Genomic DNA, 16,466 nt, shown 5'->3' with positions numbered 1-16,466 from the left:
CATACAGTGTTTCTTAAGGTCCAACACTAGAATCTTTGCCAGTGTTACAGATGTGAATCTTGGTCCACAACTCAAGTTAGCAAGGACTGGGACTATATAATCCAACATACTTTCTCTTTATATTCTCTTTCCATTTCTTTTTGTAATCCAACAATAGAACTTTATGTTCTGTTGGGGGTGGTACACCTAAGGTTCCCCCCGAAGGCATCCACTGAGCCTTCCCTTACCCCATCTGGTGCTCCGTGATGGGCCCTGACCCCTTCTGCTCCAGCAGCACCCTCTGCAACTTCTGGGCCAGGTTGGAGTGTGTAGGAGTAGTCCTGTCTCCCCTGTGCCACAAAAGGGCACTGAAATCACCACCAGGCTCAGTCCCATCTATCTAGACTTACCCCACAGTCATGCATGGCGCATCCCTTTCTCATCTGGATAATCTACATGGGGGGTAGAAGTATGTATCCCAAGTATCTTAGTTATGAGAACTTTCTGGACCTCTAAGAAATGCAGATGACTGTGTCACCTTGCGCTATCGCTCCTTCAGTCAGTGAAGCATAGGGCAACCCTGGCTGCACGTTAGAACCACACAGGAAGCTTTTTTTTTTTTTTTTTTGAAGATCTTATTTTATTTATTTGACAGACAGAGATCGCAAGTAGGCAGAGAGGCAAGCAGAGAGAGGAGGAAGCAGGCTCCCCGCTGAGCAGAGAGCCCCATGTAGGGGCTCCATTCTAGGACCCTGGGATCATGACCTGAGCTGAAGGCAGAGGCTTAACCCACTGAGCCACCCAGGTGCCCCCACAAGAAGCTTTTTTAAAGCTACCAATGCCTGGGGGCGCCTGGGTGGCTCAGCGGGTTAAAGCCTCTGCCTTCAGCTCGGGTCATGATCCCAGGGTCCTGGGATCGAGCCCCGCATCGGGCTCTCTGCTTGGCTGGGAGCCTGCTTCCTCCTCTCTCTCTCTCTGCCTGCCTCTCTGCCTACTTGTAATCTCTATCTGTCAAATAAATAAATCTTTAAAAAAAAAAAAAAAAAGCTACCAATGCCTGGATCCCTGCTTTACAAGGTTGAATTGTATTGGCCAAGGGGCAATGCCTGTTCTTCCTAAAGCTCCTCAGGTGATTTTAATGTATAGCCAGGGTTAAGCACTATGTGGGAAGGGAGAGTGTTGTGGCAAAAAGACTAAAGAGGGAAAAGAAAAGACGGGAAACCCATTACTGTTCTGGGAATCATTCTGCTATGTTAGCTACTAGCTAAGCATGGTCAGTTATTACCTGCTGTACACAACGCCCTGTTGCAAGGGATCACAGGAGAAAAGCTAGTGGGGAGGTGAAATAGGGTTAGAAATACTCTACTCCCTGCCACTCAGCGTGATCCACAGATGAGCATCAGTGTCCCCACGAGGGAGCTTGTTAGAAACGCAAATGCAAGAATTTCAGGCCACACCCCCAGACTTTCAGTCTCTGCAAAGTACTGCCGGATGCCTGCTGCCGCTATTTTGTTAAAGCAGACTCTTGGGAGGAAGAAGGTCTGGAACTAGGTTTTTAAGCTGCACGGCTTTCTGGAAAGTTTCATTCTTGGAGACAACAGCAAGAAAATAGTCATGCAAGAAGTTACTGTGGGGGCGCCTGGGTGGCTCAGTCATTAAACCTCTGTCTTCAGCTCAGGTCATGATCTCAGAGTCCTGGGATCCAGCCCCGCATCTGGCTCCTTGCTCAACGAGAAGCCTGCTTTCACTCTCCCACTCCCCTTGCTAGTGTTCCCTTTCTCACTGTGTCTGTCAAATAAATAAAATCTTAAAAAAAAAAAAGTTACTGCAGCTGCTTGATGAAGAGACAAAATGGACACAGCTTGAGTGTGTTTCTGGAGTGAGAAGTAATCCAGCAAGAGTTAGAAACTGGCTCAGATATGTCTTGGTTTTGTTTTTATTTTTTTTAAGATTTTATTTATTTGACAGAGAGAGACACAGCAGGAGAGGGAACAGAAGCAGGGGGAGTGGAAGAGGGAGAAGCAGGCTCCCCGCTGAGCAAGGAGCCAGATGCAGTCCTTTGGGCTTGATCCCAGGACCCTGGGATCATGACTCAAGCCAAAGCTAACCACTGTACCACCCAGGTGCACCTTGGTTTTGTTTTTAAATGAGAAGAAAATCTTCAGTTCCTTAAGGGTCTGGAACATCTTTTTTCAGCTTAAGAGATGATTAGGTTAGTTCACTTCAACACTTACCTTGGGGAAATTATTTAGTTCATATACGTGTAAAGTTCTTAAAAATGTGTTCGCCTTTTCTTTTTTAAGGATTTTTATTTATTTGAGAGAAAGTGCACAGAGGGAGAGTGAAAGGGGGAAGCAGGACCCTGGGATCATGACCTGCGTGGAAGGCAGACCCTTAACCGACTGAGCCACCCAGGAGCCCCATGAATTCACCTTTTCTGATAACAAATCCAATTCACAGAAAAGTCTAAGATACTATGTTAGTATATTACAGAAAGTCTCTTGTAATCACCTCCATTCCCTCAGAGATAACCACTGAGAAAAGCTATAACCTAGATTTTTTGTGTATCGTAACAAACATACAAAAGTAGGATCACAACATAATAGTTCTTTTTTCTTTTCTTTTTTTAAGTTTATTTAAGTAATCTCTACGCCCAGTGTGGTGTGCGAACCCACAACCGCAAGATCAAGAAACTCCTGACTAAGCCAGCCAGGAGCCCCAATACTGTTTTTTTTCCTGTACACTCTTTTTATTCTTGAATCCAGAAGGTCCATCAGACAAAATAATTGCTTCTTCTTTAAACTGATTTAAGCATGTTCTATTGACTGAGCCAACCAGGTGCCCTATTAACTTTATCCAAAGTAATTAAATCCCACGGGGTCAAACAATACCGATCTGAAACCTGGTTTTTCACATTTGCCCTTCAAGCCAGAGGGAGCAGCTCAATGTGAACTGCATGCAGAGTGGGGTGCTGATTGCTTTTGAACATTTTAAAGAAGCCAATTATTCATAAGGCATAAGACATGGTTTGTTAGAAATGAAATGATCTGCCTGTGTTTGACCTCATACAGGTGAACCAACCAGATTATGGACATTGGGTCTGCCATAAAATTTTCTAATTTGCAGCTGAGGACTATTGAGTCACATGTACTCACATAACGACTGCATGAAGCAAGGTTTCCAGAAGGAAGTAACTTGGATGTGGTCTTTTTTTTTTTCTCTCGAAGATTTTGAGAGAGTGCGTGCCAGTGAGCATGAGTGAGGGGAGGGGCATAGGGAGAGGGAGAAGCAGGCTCCCTGCTAAGCCATGGCTAAGGCCTATGGCTTAACTGACTGGGCCACCCAGGCGTCCTAGATGTAATGCACGTGGATGTAAGAATGGGGTGTGGGGCAATCCAGATGGAGGGAAACAGGACCCTAGAGATCTGAAGATGGGATGAGGTATCCTGAGAATGGTGGGTTCCAACAGGTCTGGAGCTCATCTGCTGGGCACTCTTGAACACGGAGCTGAGTCGGCGTTTTCCCTGAAAGGCTACAGTAGGTAGCTTGCTAAGGAAAGATGCAGTGGCGCAGGGGTGTTGAATGGCTGACTGGGCTGGAGTAGGAAACCCTGAAGCAGGAAGATTCAGGTATGGTCATCCTAGTGAGGCGAACAATTACAAGAGGCACAACTGAGACAGGATCAATCTCCAGACAAATCTGGAGAAAAATGAGGAAGGAGACACTTTTTTTTTTTTTAAAGCTTTTACTTACTTGTGATTTGAGCAACACTTGCATATTGTCAAGCACTTGGAAAACAGAGAGCAGAGAATAAGAGGCAGTCTTTATCAACCCACTGCTCAAGAATAACAATTGTGAGCATTCTGAATACTGTGTTTGAGGATGAGGGAACAGGCTCGGTATTTTCACCAGGGCCTGGCGAATAATGGACTCTCCAGCAGGCAGATGGAGACAGCTTTCTGGCAAGCTGGGGGAGTTCCCTGCGGCTGACAGGGAGAGCTTCTAAAAATGTGGAGTTTCTCCCATTTATCCATCTTAAACTTCTAACCTGGTGTTATTAGCAATTTTCGTTAACCTTTATCTTGAACAGCTGCCCAGTGTGGGGGATGCCTTGCTTTCCAGTTCTTGAAATTAGGTCTGGTTCCACCTGAGCCTCACCCATTTTTACCCACAGGTGAGCTGGCTGTGGAATTCTCCTAAAATATTTTTTTAAGATTGCTTATCTGCGGGAGAGAGAGAGAGTGAGCGAGCAAGCAAGCAAGAGAGGGAAAGCACAAGCCAGGGGGAGGGTAGAGGGAGAGGGAGAAGCACACACCCCATTGAGCAGGGAGCCGGCCCGGGGCTCAATCCCAGGACCTTGAGATCATGACCTGAGCGAAAGGCAGACACTTAACTAACTGAGCCTCCCAGGCGCTCTGAATTCTCCTAAAATCTGGAAACTCAAATATACTGACTTCAAACTCTCCCCATTCCAGTTCCTGCCTTCTCATCTGGACTTCTGGACACTGGATTCCCCGTTTTCCCTGTCCTGATTTCTCCCAGGCCATGGTTAATCATCTGAACTACTATCTTGCTATCCTCTCTGAGGGCCTTTTCTCCTGGCCCTTCCTTTTACATGCCTGGCAAAACTGAAAACTCAGACTGTTTCACCTTCACTGTCATATAGCCTAGTGTTGCTGCAAGAACTGGAAGACAGAAACTGGAACCACCACAGCTGTGTAGGCTCAGAGCTCAGGGAGACCCCTCACTGTCAGCCACCTGTACTATCTCGTGGTGTCCTGTTCGTAATTACAAGCCACATCCTTATTCCATCCTCCCCATTTCTTCCTGTCTCAGAGGAAGGGATTCTCTCCTTGCCATCAAACCGAACTTCTCCATCAGAGAGCTGACTCAGCTCCTTGACCCAGGTTCTTTAGAAAGCTGCTCCATCAACCACCACTTCTCCTGCATTTTCAACCTTGGGCTCCCTACTGATGAGTAGAAGTGTGTCATCAGCTCTGTCCCCTCACCCTGCATTGCCTTCCAGCTATCATTCAATTGTTCTGTCACCTTCAGAGTCAAACATTTGTTTAGGGACTATTTCAAACCTGTTACACGATTCCCTGAGGTTATCAAATCAATCTAATGGGTCACTACTGGCATCTAAAAAAAAAGCTCTAACACAGAGTACAGATTGTTTCAGGAATCTTTTAGCTGTAAATAATATAATGTATATATTGGGTCACATTGCAAAATGTATCGTGGGAGTTGTGGTCAAACACTTGAAAGGCCCTGTTCTAAATTGGTGGTCTGCAAAATTTTATTTGCATGAATTTATTATTGTAAGTTTAATTACTTGCAGAGGGTTTCAGGTGGATTGCAAACATTAGCATTGTTAAATAAAACTAAAAAATTTCCACTGTAGTGATTTGACATCTTCCATAATCCATTCAAAAAATACACAATCAAAGGGCACGTGGCTGGCTCAGTAGGTTATGTGTCTGCCTTTGGCTCAGGTCATGATCTCAGGGTCCTGGAATTGGGCCCCACTTTGGGCTCCCTGCTCAGCAGGGAGTCTGCTTCTCCCTCTGCCCCTCACCCTGGCTCATGCGATCTCTCTCGTGCTGTCTCTCAAGGTGAACACATAAAATCTTAAAAAAAGAAAAAAAAAAGATTGAGGATGAAAATACATGAACAAGTTTTGGGGCACCTGGGTGGCTCAGTGGATTAAAGCCTCTGCCTTCGCTCAGGTCATGATCCCAGAGTCCTGGGATTGAGCCCCACATGGGACTCTCTGCTCAGCAGGGAGCCTGCTTCCTCCTCTCTCTCTGTCTGCCTTTCTGCCTACTTGTGATCTCTGTCTGTCAAATAAAAAATAAAATCTTAAAAAAAAATACGTGAACAAGTTTTAATTGTTAGAAATTTTACATCATCTCATTTTCTCTTTAATTTTTTTAAGGTTTATTCATTTGAGAGAGCCCAAGTGGTGGAGATATATATATATATATATATATATATATATATATATATATATAATAACATAAATAAATAAAATTTTAAAAAGCTTGTGCCGGAGGAGTGACAGGCAGAAGGAGAAGGAGAAGCAGGCTCCCTGCAGAGCGGGATGAGCCCAATGTGGGACACATGACCTGAGTTAAAGGCAGTTGCTTGGGGCGCCTGGGTGGCTCAGTGGGTTAAAGCCTCTGCCTTCGGCTCAGGTCATGATCCCAGGGTTCTGGGATCGAGCCCCGCATCGGGCTCTCTGCTCTGCGGACAGCCTGCTTCCTCCTCTCTCTCTCTGCCTGCCTCTCTGCCTACTTGTGATCTCTGTCTGTCAATAAATAAATAAAATCTTTAAAAAAAAAAAAAAGGCAATTGCTTAACCAACTGAGCCACCCAGTACCCTCTTCTTTTTTAAGATTTTATTTACTTATTTGACAGAGAGAGTGAGACAGCACAAGCAGGGGGAGCAGCAGAGACAGAAGTCGGCTCCCCACTGAGCAGGAAGACTGAGGTGGGGCTTGATCCCAGGACCCGGGGATCATGACCTGAGCCGAAGGCAGATGCCAAATGGACTGAGCCACCCAAGAATTTATTTAATTCACATCCATGGATGAATATTACCATTGCTAGAATGAGACAGGTTTAGCATCAATATAATTTCTATTTTTCATTTTTTATATGTAAGAGCTGACAATCTTTGTTTATACAAATAAGGAGATTCCCATCTAGGATTTATTGAATCTACCGAATTCAATTCTTTGAACTCCTTCAAAGTTCTACGCCAGAGCATACTGTGATCTATCATCAATTCTTTTAATTTAAATTTTCAATTACTTTTAGATTTAGAGAAGAATCACAAAGATAGTTCAAAGAGTTCCCCCATACAGCCTTGTTCCAGCTTCTCCTAATGCTGACATCTTAAAGCAAAACATATTGATCAGAAATAAGAAATTAACATTGCTGTAATGCTATTAACTACAGACATTGTTGATTTCACCAGTTTTCCCACTAATATACCTTTTCTGTTCCAGGATCTAATCCAGGACACCACACTGCTTTTAGTGGTCATCTCCTTGTCTCCCCCAGAATTTCTCAGTCTTTTCTTGTCTTTCATGTTAACAGTTTTGAAGTGTACTGATCAGTTAGAGTGTCTCAATTTGGATTTGTCTGTTTCCTCTTTATTGGACTGGGGTTAATGAAGACCTTCTCACTGCATTATATCAGGGGGCAAATGATTTGATTTACTAATGGGATGTTAACCATGACCACTTAGCTAAGGTGGTGTCTGCCAGTTTCTCCATTGTAAAAATTACTATCTTCCTTTAAAATATTCTATTGTTGGGGCGCCTGGGTAGCTCAGTGGGTTAAAGCCTCTGCCTTCCGCTGGGGTCATGATCCCAGGGTCCTGGGATGGAGCCCTACATCGGGCTCTCTGCTCCGCGGGGAGCCTGCTTCCTCCTCTCTCCCTGCCTGCCTCTCTGCCTACTTGTGATCTTTGTCTGTCAAATAAATAAATAAGATCTTTTTAAAAAATAATAAAATGGGGCGCCTGGGTGGCTCAGTGGGTTAAGCCTCTGCTTTCGGCTCAGGTCATGCATGATCTCAGGGTCCTGGGACCGAGCCCCACATCGGGCTCTCTGCTCGGCGGGAAGCCTGCCTCCCCCTATCTCTGTCTGCCTCTCTGCCTACTTGTGATCTCTCTCTCTGTCAAGTAAATAAATAAAATCTTTAAAAATAAAATAAGAAAATAAAATATTCTATTGTTTAGAAGCAAGTTAGACCAGCCCACACACTCAAGAGTTGGGATTCAAGCTCTACCTCTTGGAGGAAGCAGTACCACAGATTTGTGGCTGTATGTTAAAATCACCACTATAACTATTAAATATTTGGGGGGAAATACTTCGAGTCTGTGAACATATTCTGTTTCTTCTTAAAGTTTCACCCACGACTTTTAGCATTTATCACCAACCGTTTTTAAAATAATCTTATCAGCTGTTAACGCAGTTAGGTCCTCCTTCAGTTTTGTTGACAGCAAATACTTGGGAACCAATGGCGAAATCCAAACATCTACGTATTTCCAAGTGTTCTTGTGTCTGGAGTCCCATAGGTTCGTACACCTTCAGGCAGTAAATCATAGATATGATTCAGGATTGGAGACAGGTATGCCTTCTTCTGTAAAGTGGGAGCAAAGAGTGTCTTTAGGCAACTCTGTAAAAATCAGGATGTACACACTGATTTCCTGAAAACTGTCCTAGCCTGAATACTTCATGAGGTTATTAATCTCGAGTTGGAAGACAACAATTCTGAATGGTTCTACTCCAGTGATTTCACCCACCAATACTGCCGTGGATTCCTCACGTTCTTACCTTCTGGTCGATATCTGTTCCTTTCTCCAAGGCCAATCTTTCAACCAGGAAGTCCTTAAGCACCTGACTGCCTAATTTGGGCTTCATTTTCCTTCTCTTACAATATTAAGAGCACACACTGCTGCTTACCTCTACCGCCTGGATATTCCATCCACATCCCCTCTCCGGTCCTCGCCTGTACAGCGGGGGCTCTGCATTCACAGTCTAGGCTAGATGGCCACTTGAAAACGTGCTCGAAGTGGCCGATCTCGAGGGCAGTTCAGCGAACTGCTTCTGGAGCGGGGCGCTGAGTGCTAGCTAGCGTTTGCAGAAGACGTTTACCACATTTCATGGTGAGGAATGTTTGCATACCACAAACTTCAGAGTCCGTAGGTACCCAGCGCTCTCACAGCGCCTAGTCTGCGCGGTGATTTCCAGTGCTGGCCACGAAAACGCAGTGTCCAGTCCTGAAATGAAGTGAGTCCTAGAGGAAACCCACCAGTATTCTCGCCTCCAACGCCTTCACGCTGACAAGCCCCGAGCAGCCCCCAGCTATCCCAACCCCGAGGCCCCGCCCGCCTCCGCCTGCCCGCCCCACCTTAAAGTGGGCCCGGAGTGCCCGTTCTTCAGACAAGCGGTGGACCCATCAAGGGCCTTTACTGTTTGAAGAGTAGAAAGCCTGGCAGCAACTCACGCGAGACAGAGAGAGTATTCTCGCGAGAACTCTGGGAGGCGGCAGTGATGGCGGCGGCGGGAACTGGACCCGGACCCGGAGTGGATGCAGGACCCGGCCCAGCAGCCGCCGCAAATACAACAGCGGCGGAAGAAGGGGAGGCAAAACCGGTGGTAGCGGTGGCAACTGCCCCGGCTGGAGAGGGGACATCTGTTGCTCCAGTAGCCGAACCCGGTTCTGGAGAGGCAGAAAGTGGGTAAGACACCCTGTGGCCCGAGGCAGACACAGGGCGGGAGGCCCTCCCCTCTTGGAATCCGGCGGCTCCCGGGAGCCCTCCTGCCCGCCCCCTCCGAACCTAGGCCCAGCCGCCAACGGCTCGCCCTGCCCCCTCCAGGACTGTAGTCCCGCCCGCCGCTTGGCCCGTCCCCTTGGCCCTCCCCTCTGAACTGTATCTGAAACTACGCCCCTTTCCGCACCTTTGGCGGTTTGTGAGAGTCAAGGTTCTTGTTCTCTCTCCTGCTCTTGCATCCCAACAGGGGGCTCGTAGCTCTCTCTTCTAGTAGGAACCCCTCAAATATCCCAGGGAAAAAAACACTCTGCATTGCCGGACTGGAAGAAGTAACGGTTCCTCTGAAAACAGTGGGAGAGCTGCATCCCTGCGAACCTTCCCCAGGACCAGTTCCATCTCATGTAGTTTTGTCTGTAAGGGCCGACTGGGCTTCCCTGTACCCCATGGGCCTGCGTCTGTCTAGGCCGTGTTCTTCCTAACCCGGGGCAGCCAGGCTGTTAGTTGAAAAAGCTGTAGAAGTGTGAAGTTCAGCTGGACTTTGATCATTATCTTTGGGAATACGCGTTTCGAGGTTTGTTTCTCTTGAAAATTCTTACTTGAGTGCTTCCATTATCTTGTAGGGATGCAAATTCAGTCGATGTAGGTGGTGGTTTGGAGACAGAATCCTCTAATGGAAAAGATACACTAGTAAGTATTTATTTTTGGATGTCTGCAAGGGAAAATAGGTTTTACATTTTTAAGTGAGTCAGAAATACAACTGGGTCAACTAACTTGATTTTCTGATTGCTCTGTGGACACAGGAAGGTGCTGGGGATACTTCAGAGGTGATGGATACTCAGGCCGGCTCGGTGGATGAAGAGAATGGCCGACAGCTGGGGGAGGTAGAGCTGCAGTGTGGGATATGTACAAAATGGTTCACAGCGGACACCTTTGGCATAGATACTTCGTGAGTATTTTTTGGTAATCTGTAAGAATCGCCCTGTAAAATAAATCTCAGCATGTTCAACACCTGAATCATAGTTTGTAAGCAAATATAAAAGCACATTATTTTCTATGTCTTCTAACCCCTGTTCAGTGAGTAGTAGGATTCGAATCAGAAATTGTTTTAGTAACCTGAGCGTGTTTTCTACCAGTTGAGGGCCCAGACCTAGTAGGTGCAGTGATAGATATTGTCCTTGTTTTGAGCTTACAGTCTGGTTAGGAGACAAAGCTGTGCAATTATGAAGCACTATATAAATATGGGACAATATCATTTAAATGTTGTATTGGGTGTTATGGATTTTGGGGAAAGGGTTGGTGTCTAGGGTAGACAAAGTCTGTTGTCAAAAATTTGAGATGATCAGTGCCTCTTCATGCTTGAGCCATTCTTTTTATCCTTTTGGCTTCTAACTCACTCTCTTTAAGTATCATCCTATGTTCACTCCTCAGCATATTTCCAATTTCCTCTTTAATGAATCAAAATCATTTCATGATTGATTGAGAATAAAAGGCTTTTTGTTTTATTGTAGGGATTCAGTCAATAGCAAGTGCTCGATATTGACTTTGTCTATGGAAATAATTGTATTGCTAGCTCTCTGGTCTTCCTTATGGTTCATATTACGCAAGTAAATTTAGATTGTTTCAAGGATGCATTATTAAGTCTGAAATTCCTCCTCCGTGGGTGGGTTTGCAAAGAAATACCATCCTTTAATAATTTATTTTATGTTTTCTAGTTAAAAAGTTATAGTGGGTTTTAGAAATGCTAATGTTTAATTAACATGTGACTGGTGACCTAAGATAGAATGTTTAAAAAAGAAAAAATAGGGCGCCTGGGTAGCTCAGTGGGTTAAAGCCTCTGCTTTCGGCTCAGGTCATGATCCCAGAGTCCTGGGATCGAGCCCCACATCGGGCTCTCTGCTCAGCCAGCTCCCTGCGTCCTCCTCTCTGCCTGCCTCTCTGCCTACTTGTGATCTCTGTCTGTCAAATAAATAAATAAAAATCTAAAAAAAGAAAAAATACTAAAGGATCTGGAGGAAAGAATTGATCTTGGTAGAAGGATCTGTAGGGAAAATATACAACACAAGCAAAGCTGGTCACTTAGACAAGACCTAAAATTGGGCCCCTTTGGCCAAGAAGAGTTTACTTGGATAGACAAAGCCTAGGAAATTTGGGCGCCTGGGTGGCTCAGTGGCTTAAGCCTCTGCCTTCAGCTAGGGTCATGATCTCAGGGTCCTGGGATCGAGTCCTGTATCGGGCTTTCTGCTTGGCGGGGAGCCTACTCCACACCCCACCCCCCCATCCCCACCTACTTGTGATCTCTCTCTCTGTGTCAAATAAATAAATCTTTAAAAAAAAAAAAAAAAGCCTAGGAACTTTACCAGAGAGAGAACTGGGGCTGCTCTAGGGAAGAATCGCAGTTTGGAGTTTTTGGTAGGAACTAGTTTGTACCTGAAATTGAGAAGTTACTTACACCTGAAGCTCAATTAGGTGAGACAGATTATCTTTCACAGCTGAGATGGAGGAAGTGAGCTAGCAGGGTTGGAAAAGGCAGCTGTAAACACCTGATTATATTTGAATTAAATAGGGACTGCCTACATATCTCTAGTTTGAGGCTTTGCTCTCTGTAGGTGATTTTACCACAGGGGGCCGTTGAACAGAAAGGTTTCCAGAGCAAGGTAAAGGCAAGGGAACTCAATTTTACATTCACAATAACGTTTCTTAATTTCTTGAATGGTGGCAATAGACACACACTTGGGAAGCTTCTCTTTGAGGATAACTTAAGCAAGTTTCAGCTGAGTCCAAGATAAGCCTGCCTCTTTTTTTTTTTTTTTTGATAAACCTGCTTTTGATTTCTTCTCTTACAACTCGAACCAGTCTTGTATTTTTCTGTTACATTCTCCTTTTTAACACTAATGTCTCCTTGTACTCTACTTCCAGTCATTGGGTACAGTCACCACCACACCTCCTTCTCCAATGCATTGATTCCTCAGTTACATCCTCAGCATCCACCATTTTTTTTTTTTAAATGTCATTTATTTGACAGGCAGAGATCACAAGTAGGCCGAGAGGCAGGCAGAGATCACAAGTAGGCCGAGAGGCAGGCAGAGAGAGAGAGAGAGAGAGAGGAGGAAGCAGTCTCCCTGCTGAACAGAGATCCCAATGCAGGGTCGATTCCAGGACCCCGGGATCATGACCTGAGCCGAAGGCAGAGGCTTTAACCCACTGAGCCAACCAGGTGCCCCAGCATCCACCATTTTTTAAATCTCTCCCTCCATTGGCATCTTTCTCTCGCCTCTAAACAGACATGTCTTCTCTTGTCCCCAAACTCTCCTTTAAGAAGATTTCATCTTTGTGATAGAAGCACCCTTAGTAGTAAGAACTCCTTTCACTCCACAGCCCCCCCATCCCAGCTCAGTTAGTCATCAAGCTTGACCAATTTTTTCTCTTACATACTAGCTTGTCCTTTCCGTTTTTATTAATTTCACCCTAGGTGAGGCCGAGGCCTTCTTTACCTTCTGCTGGAACAGACAAAAAAGCACCTTACGTACATTTACTTTTTCTAATCTCTTCCTTCGGACTCATCCTGTTATGAAACGTGGATTTTTAACCATGTCATTTCCCCCTCAAGGAATTCCCATTACCCACAGAAAAAATCCAACTCTACCTGACTCCTTGGACTCCTTACCTTTTAAGCCTTACCTTTTTTTTAAAAACCATATCCCTGACAGCTCCCCTCTCTGGGACAAATTTGTTTATAGCAGTTTGCCCCTCTGCCCACTGGTTGGCCCTTTCTACATAGCTCACCTAGAGAAAAGAAAACAGACTCATCTTCCCAAATCCAGTTCGTAACTTATATCCTTCAAAAACGTTTTCTAACTCTTAAATGTGAAGTTGCTACTTGTATCCTTAAAACTCTTATAAGACTAATTATCATCTGTGGGATTCTTTTGGTGATGAGACAAGTAATGTTTTGTGACCTATGTGTTTTCCTGAATAATGCAATGATGTACATTTTAAAAAAGATTTTATATATTTATTGTAGAGAGAGAGCAGTGGGGAGGGGCTGAGGGAGAGGGTGGCAGGGGAGAAAATCTCAAGAAGATTATTCACTCAGCGTGAAGCCCAATGCAGGGCTCGATCTCCTGACCCCCATGAGATCAGGACTTGAGCCAAAATCGAGATTTGGACACCCAACCAGCTGAGCCACCCAGGCACCACCATTATTTACATTTTTAATTAATCTTGTCATAATTTCTGTTTGCCTTTTCCAATGGTGTTATTGGCACTTTAAGTAAATATTTAAGTGTTTAAATATAGTTTGTGTATAGACATTTATAAAGCTGTTTATATTTAAATATAATTTACATACAAATATTTAACTATAAATATATTTATTTTTTTTTAAGATATTATTTGTTTATTTGACAGATAGAAATAACAAGTAGGCAGAGAGGCAGGCAGAGAGAGAGAGAAGGGGAAGCAAGCTCCCTGCTGAGCAGAGAGCCCGATGTGGGGCTCGATCCCAGGACCCTGGGATCATGACCCGAGCTGAAGGCAGAGGCTTTAACTCACTGAGCCACCCAGGTGCCCCTATAAATATATTTAAAGAGAGTGCTTTGCCTTCTTCCACAACTGGCCTGATATACTCTTTTTAGGTACTCAAATTCTATAATAAACTAGCTTGGACAAAGTCCCAGTGAGAAACTTCCTGGTGCTGAATTATCTGCCATTGGAGATAATGTCTTGTTAAATTTCTGTATCAGAAAAATCCAGGTAGGGACACCTGGAGTGGCTCAGTCGGTTAAGCATCTGCCTTCAGCTCAGGTCATGATCCCAGGGTCCTGGGTCCAGCCCCATGTTGGGCTCCCTGCTCAGCAGGGACCCTGCTTCTCCCTGGCCCTGCAGCTCCCCCTGCTTGTGCAGGTGCATGCTCTCGATCACTCTGACAAAAAAACCTTTCTATAGAAAAAGAAAAATCCAGGTATTTGTAAAAATACAAGCCCTGTTTTGGTTTTGATGACCTTTTTAAGTTTTACTAGTACCTTAATATATTAGTGTTATTACCTTACTTTCACAGTGGGGAAAGGAGGATCCTTGTTGATTCTGTTGATTTACTCCTCATAAGGAAATGTGTGTTGAGAAGTTCACTAATCTGTTTGATCTGGCTGTTCTGCAGATCCTGTCTACCTTTCATGACCAACTATAGTTTTCACTGCAATGTGTGCCATCATAGTGGGAATACCTATTTCCTCCGGAAACAAGCAAGTAAGAACAAATTGTGGAGTGTGGCAAAATTGTCCTCTGGTTAGCTGCAAAAGAAAAGGGATTTGGATGTAGCAGAATCAGGAAACCTCTGCTTGGTGGTAGCTAGTAGAAGTTCGGGTTTAGCTCCAAATAATGGCTATTGTCCATTTCAGATCAATGATGACTCTACTTTTTGCTGCTATAATTGTTAGTTTGTGGACCACCTAGTTGAATATTCTTTTGGTAATAGGGATATAATACTGTAGATAACTTTTTTTTGTTGTTTTTGCTAGACTTGAAGGAAATGTGCCTTAGTGCTTTGGCCAACCTAACATGGCAGTCCCGAACACAGGATGAACATCCGAAAACCATGTTCTCCAAAGATAAGGTAGAGAAGAAATTAATGTAATTGCAATTATGCCCAAGAATCCGGTGGAACGTCTAAATATACTTCTCAACAATAAGTACTTTCCCCACAATTTTTATGAATATATGACTGTAGATTCATTGGTTATGTGTTACTTATTTTATGTGATTTACTAACTTCTTAGTATGTGCACAGTATGTCACTTGGCTTCGTATGTCACTCGGCTTAGCTATTAGTTGGGTGAATCCTTAGTTTTGGTTGGCTTTATAAGTAACAACTAATAATCAGATCTTGAGGTGGACCTTCCCAGCAGCTCAGTTTAGCTGTTTTTGTAAATGGCTATTACAGATTTTGTCAGAGGGAAGGGGGTGAGTTTATTTAAATGAATTATCCTTTATTATTAAACTGCCAAACCACATGACCAAAGTCAGGAATCAAAATTAGATGATTAGCCCATCCATGAGTCTTTCCTACTGTGAGTCATGGTAAGAAAATTAAGTAAATTTTAGAACAGTGGAGTTTACATTGTGCCTAGTGTACATTTATACCTACCTTTCATTTAAAACTGAAACAAAAATTTCACCAAACAGTGCTTACTCTCCGATCTTTTCCCTGGGCACTCTGTTATTTTCTGTTCTAGTCAGTGCTAGGTTTGACCTACAGAATTGATTTTATAACCTACTAATTGTCTGCAATCTGCTGTTTGAAAGACACTGGTGTGGGGTGTCTGGTGATACTAGTATGGCTGGGATCAGACCTGCAAGGGATTTTCTCCTGAATAGAAGTGAGAACTTAATCCTGCAGGCTGGAGTAGTCTGCAGACGGCCCCTTCACCTTCTTTTTATTCCTGCATTAGAGATGTGCTGTGATCAGGTTTGGTTTTTTTCTTATTTTTTCCCCCAAATTATTATTTAGGATTTTCAAACATTTAGAAAAATTCAGATAGTACAGAACATCCTTTTATTCTTTACCTAGCTTTACAGGTTGTTAATACTTTATGGCATCTGCTTTATCGCCCAGTGTCTATGTTTTCTCCCTAAGCTATATGAGACTACTTTGAACACTATACCCAGTATTCTCTCATAACCACAGTACAGTGATCATACTCAGAAACTTTAATGCTGATGTAATACTACTGTCTAATATATGCAGTTTTTATTTTTTATATAAAGTATATAATTTTATTTTCTCACTGTTATTCTTAAATCCTTCATAGCTTTTTCCTCCATCCAGGATCCAGGCATGGATCACACATTACATTTAGTTATAATGTGTCTCTTTCTCGCTCTCTCTCTTTTTTTTTTTAAAGTAGGGCTGCACATCCAACATGGGGATGGAATTCAACAACCCTGAGATCGCATGCTCTCCCCACTGAGCTAGTCAGGTGTCCCTATAGTGTCTTTTTTGTCTTTAATCTAAAACAGTTCCCGAATTAATTTTACTTTGTTTTTTGGGTCTGCTATGGTGTACATTTATTTATTTATTTATTTGTTTATTTACAAAGTTTATGTATTTATTTTAAGTAATCGCTACACCCAGTGTGGGGCTCCAGTTTACGACCCTGAGATTAAGAGTTGTACGCTCCTCCCACTGAGCCAGCCAGGTGCC

General features: G+C 43.8%; 1 protein-coding gene across 5 annotated transcripts in view; it reads left to right on the top strand.

Moving 5' to 3' along the window:
* The first annotated feature begins 9,015 nt into the window (after positions 1-9,015).
* Positions 9,016-16,466, top strand: part of ASH2L (ASH2 like, histone lysine methyltransferase complex subunit) — a 30,030-nt gene continuing 22,579 nt past the window's right edge. Inside the window, exons 1-5 of one of the 5 annotated variants that reach the window (XM_045991480.1) lie at positions 9,016-9,235; positions 9,889-9,955; positions 10,063-10,214; positions 14,424-14,512; positions 14,785-14,879. In XM_045991480.1, coding sequence (XP_045847436.1) covers positions 9,048-9,235; positions 9,889-9,955; positions 10,063-10,214; positions 14,424-14,512; positions 14,785-14,879 — 591 coding nt within the window. In that variant the 5' untranslated portion in view covers positions 9,016-9,047. Of the gene's footprint in view, positions 9,236-9,580; positions 9,682-9,888; positions 9,956-10,062; positions 10,215-14,423; positions 14,513-14,784; positions 14,880-16,466 lie in introns of those variants that run through there. The other 4 variants (XM_045991488.1, XM_045991496.1, XM_045991505.1 and 1 more) reach the window with 4 other exon arrangements.

Source organism: Meles meles, chromosome 2 (genome assembly GCF_922984935.1).
Source record: "Meles meles chromosome 2, mMelMel3.1 paternal haplotype, whole genome shotgun sequence".
In the NCBI taxonomy this organism is placed as follows: domain Eukaryota; kingdom Metazoa; phylum Chordata; class Mammalia; order Carnivora; family Mustelidae; genus Meles; species Meles meles.
This window is presented reverse-complemented; position numbering and strand designations above follow the sequence as displayed.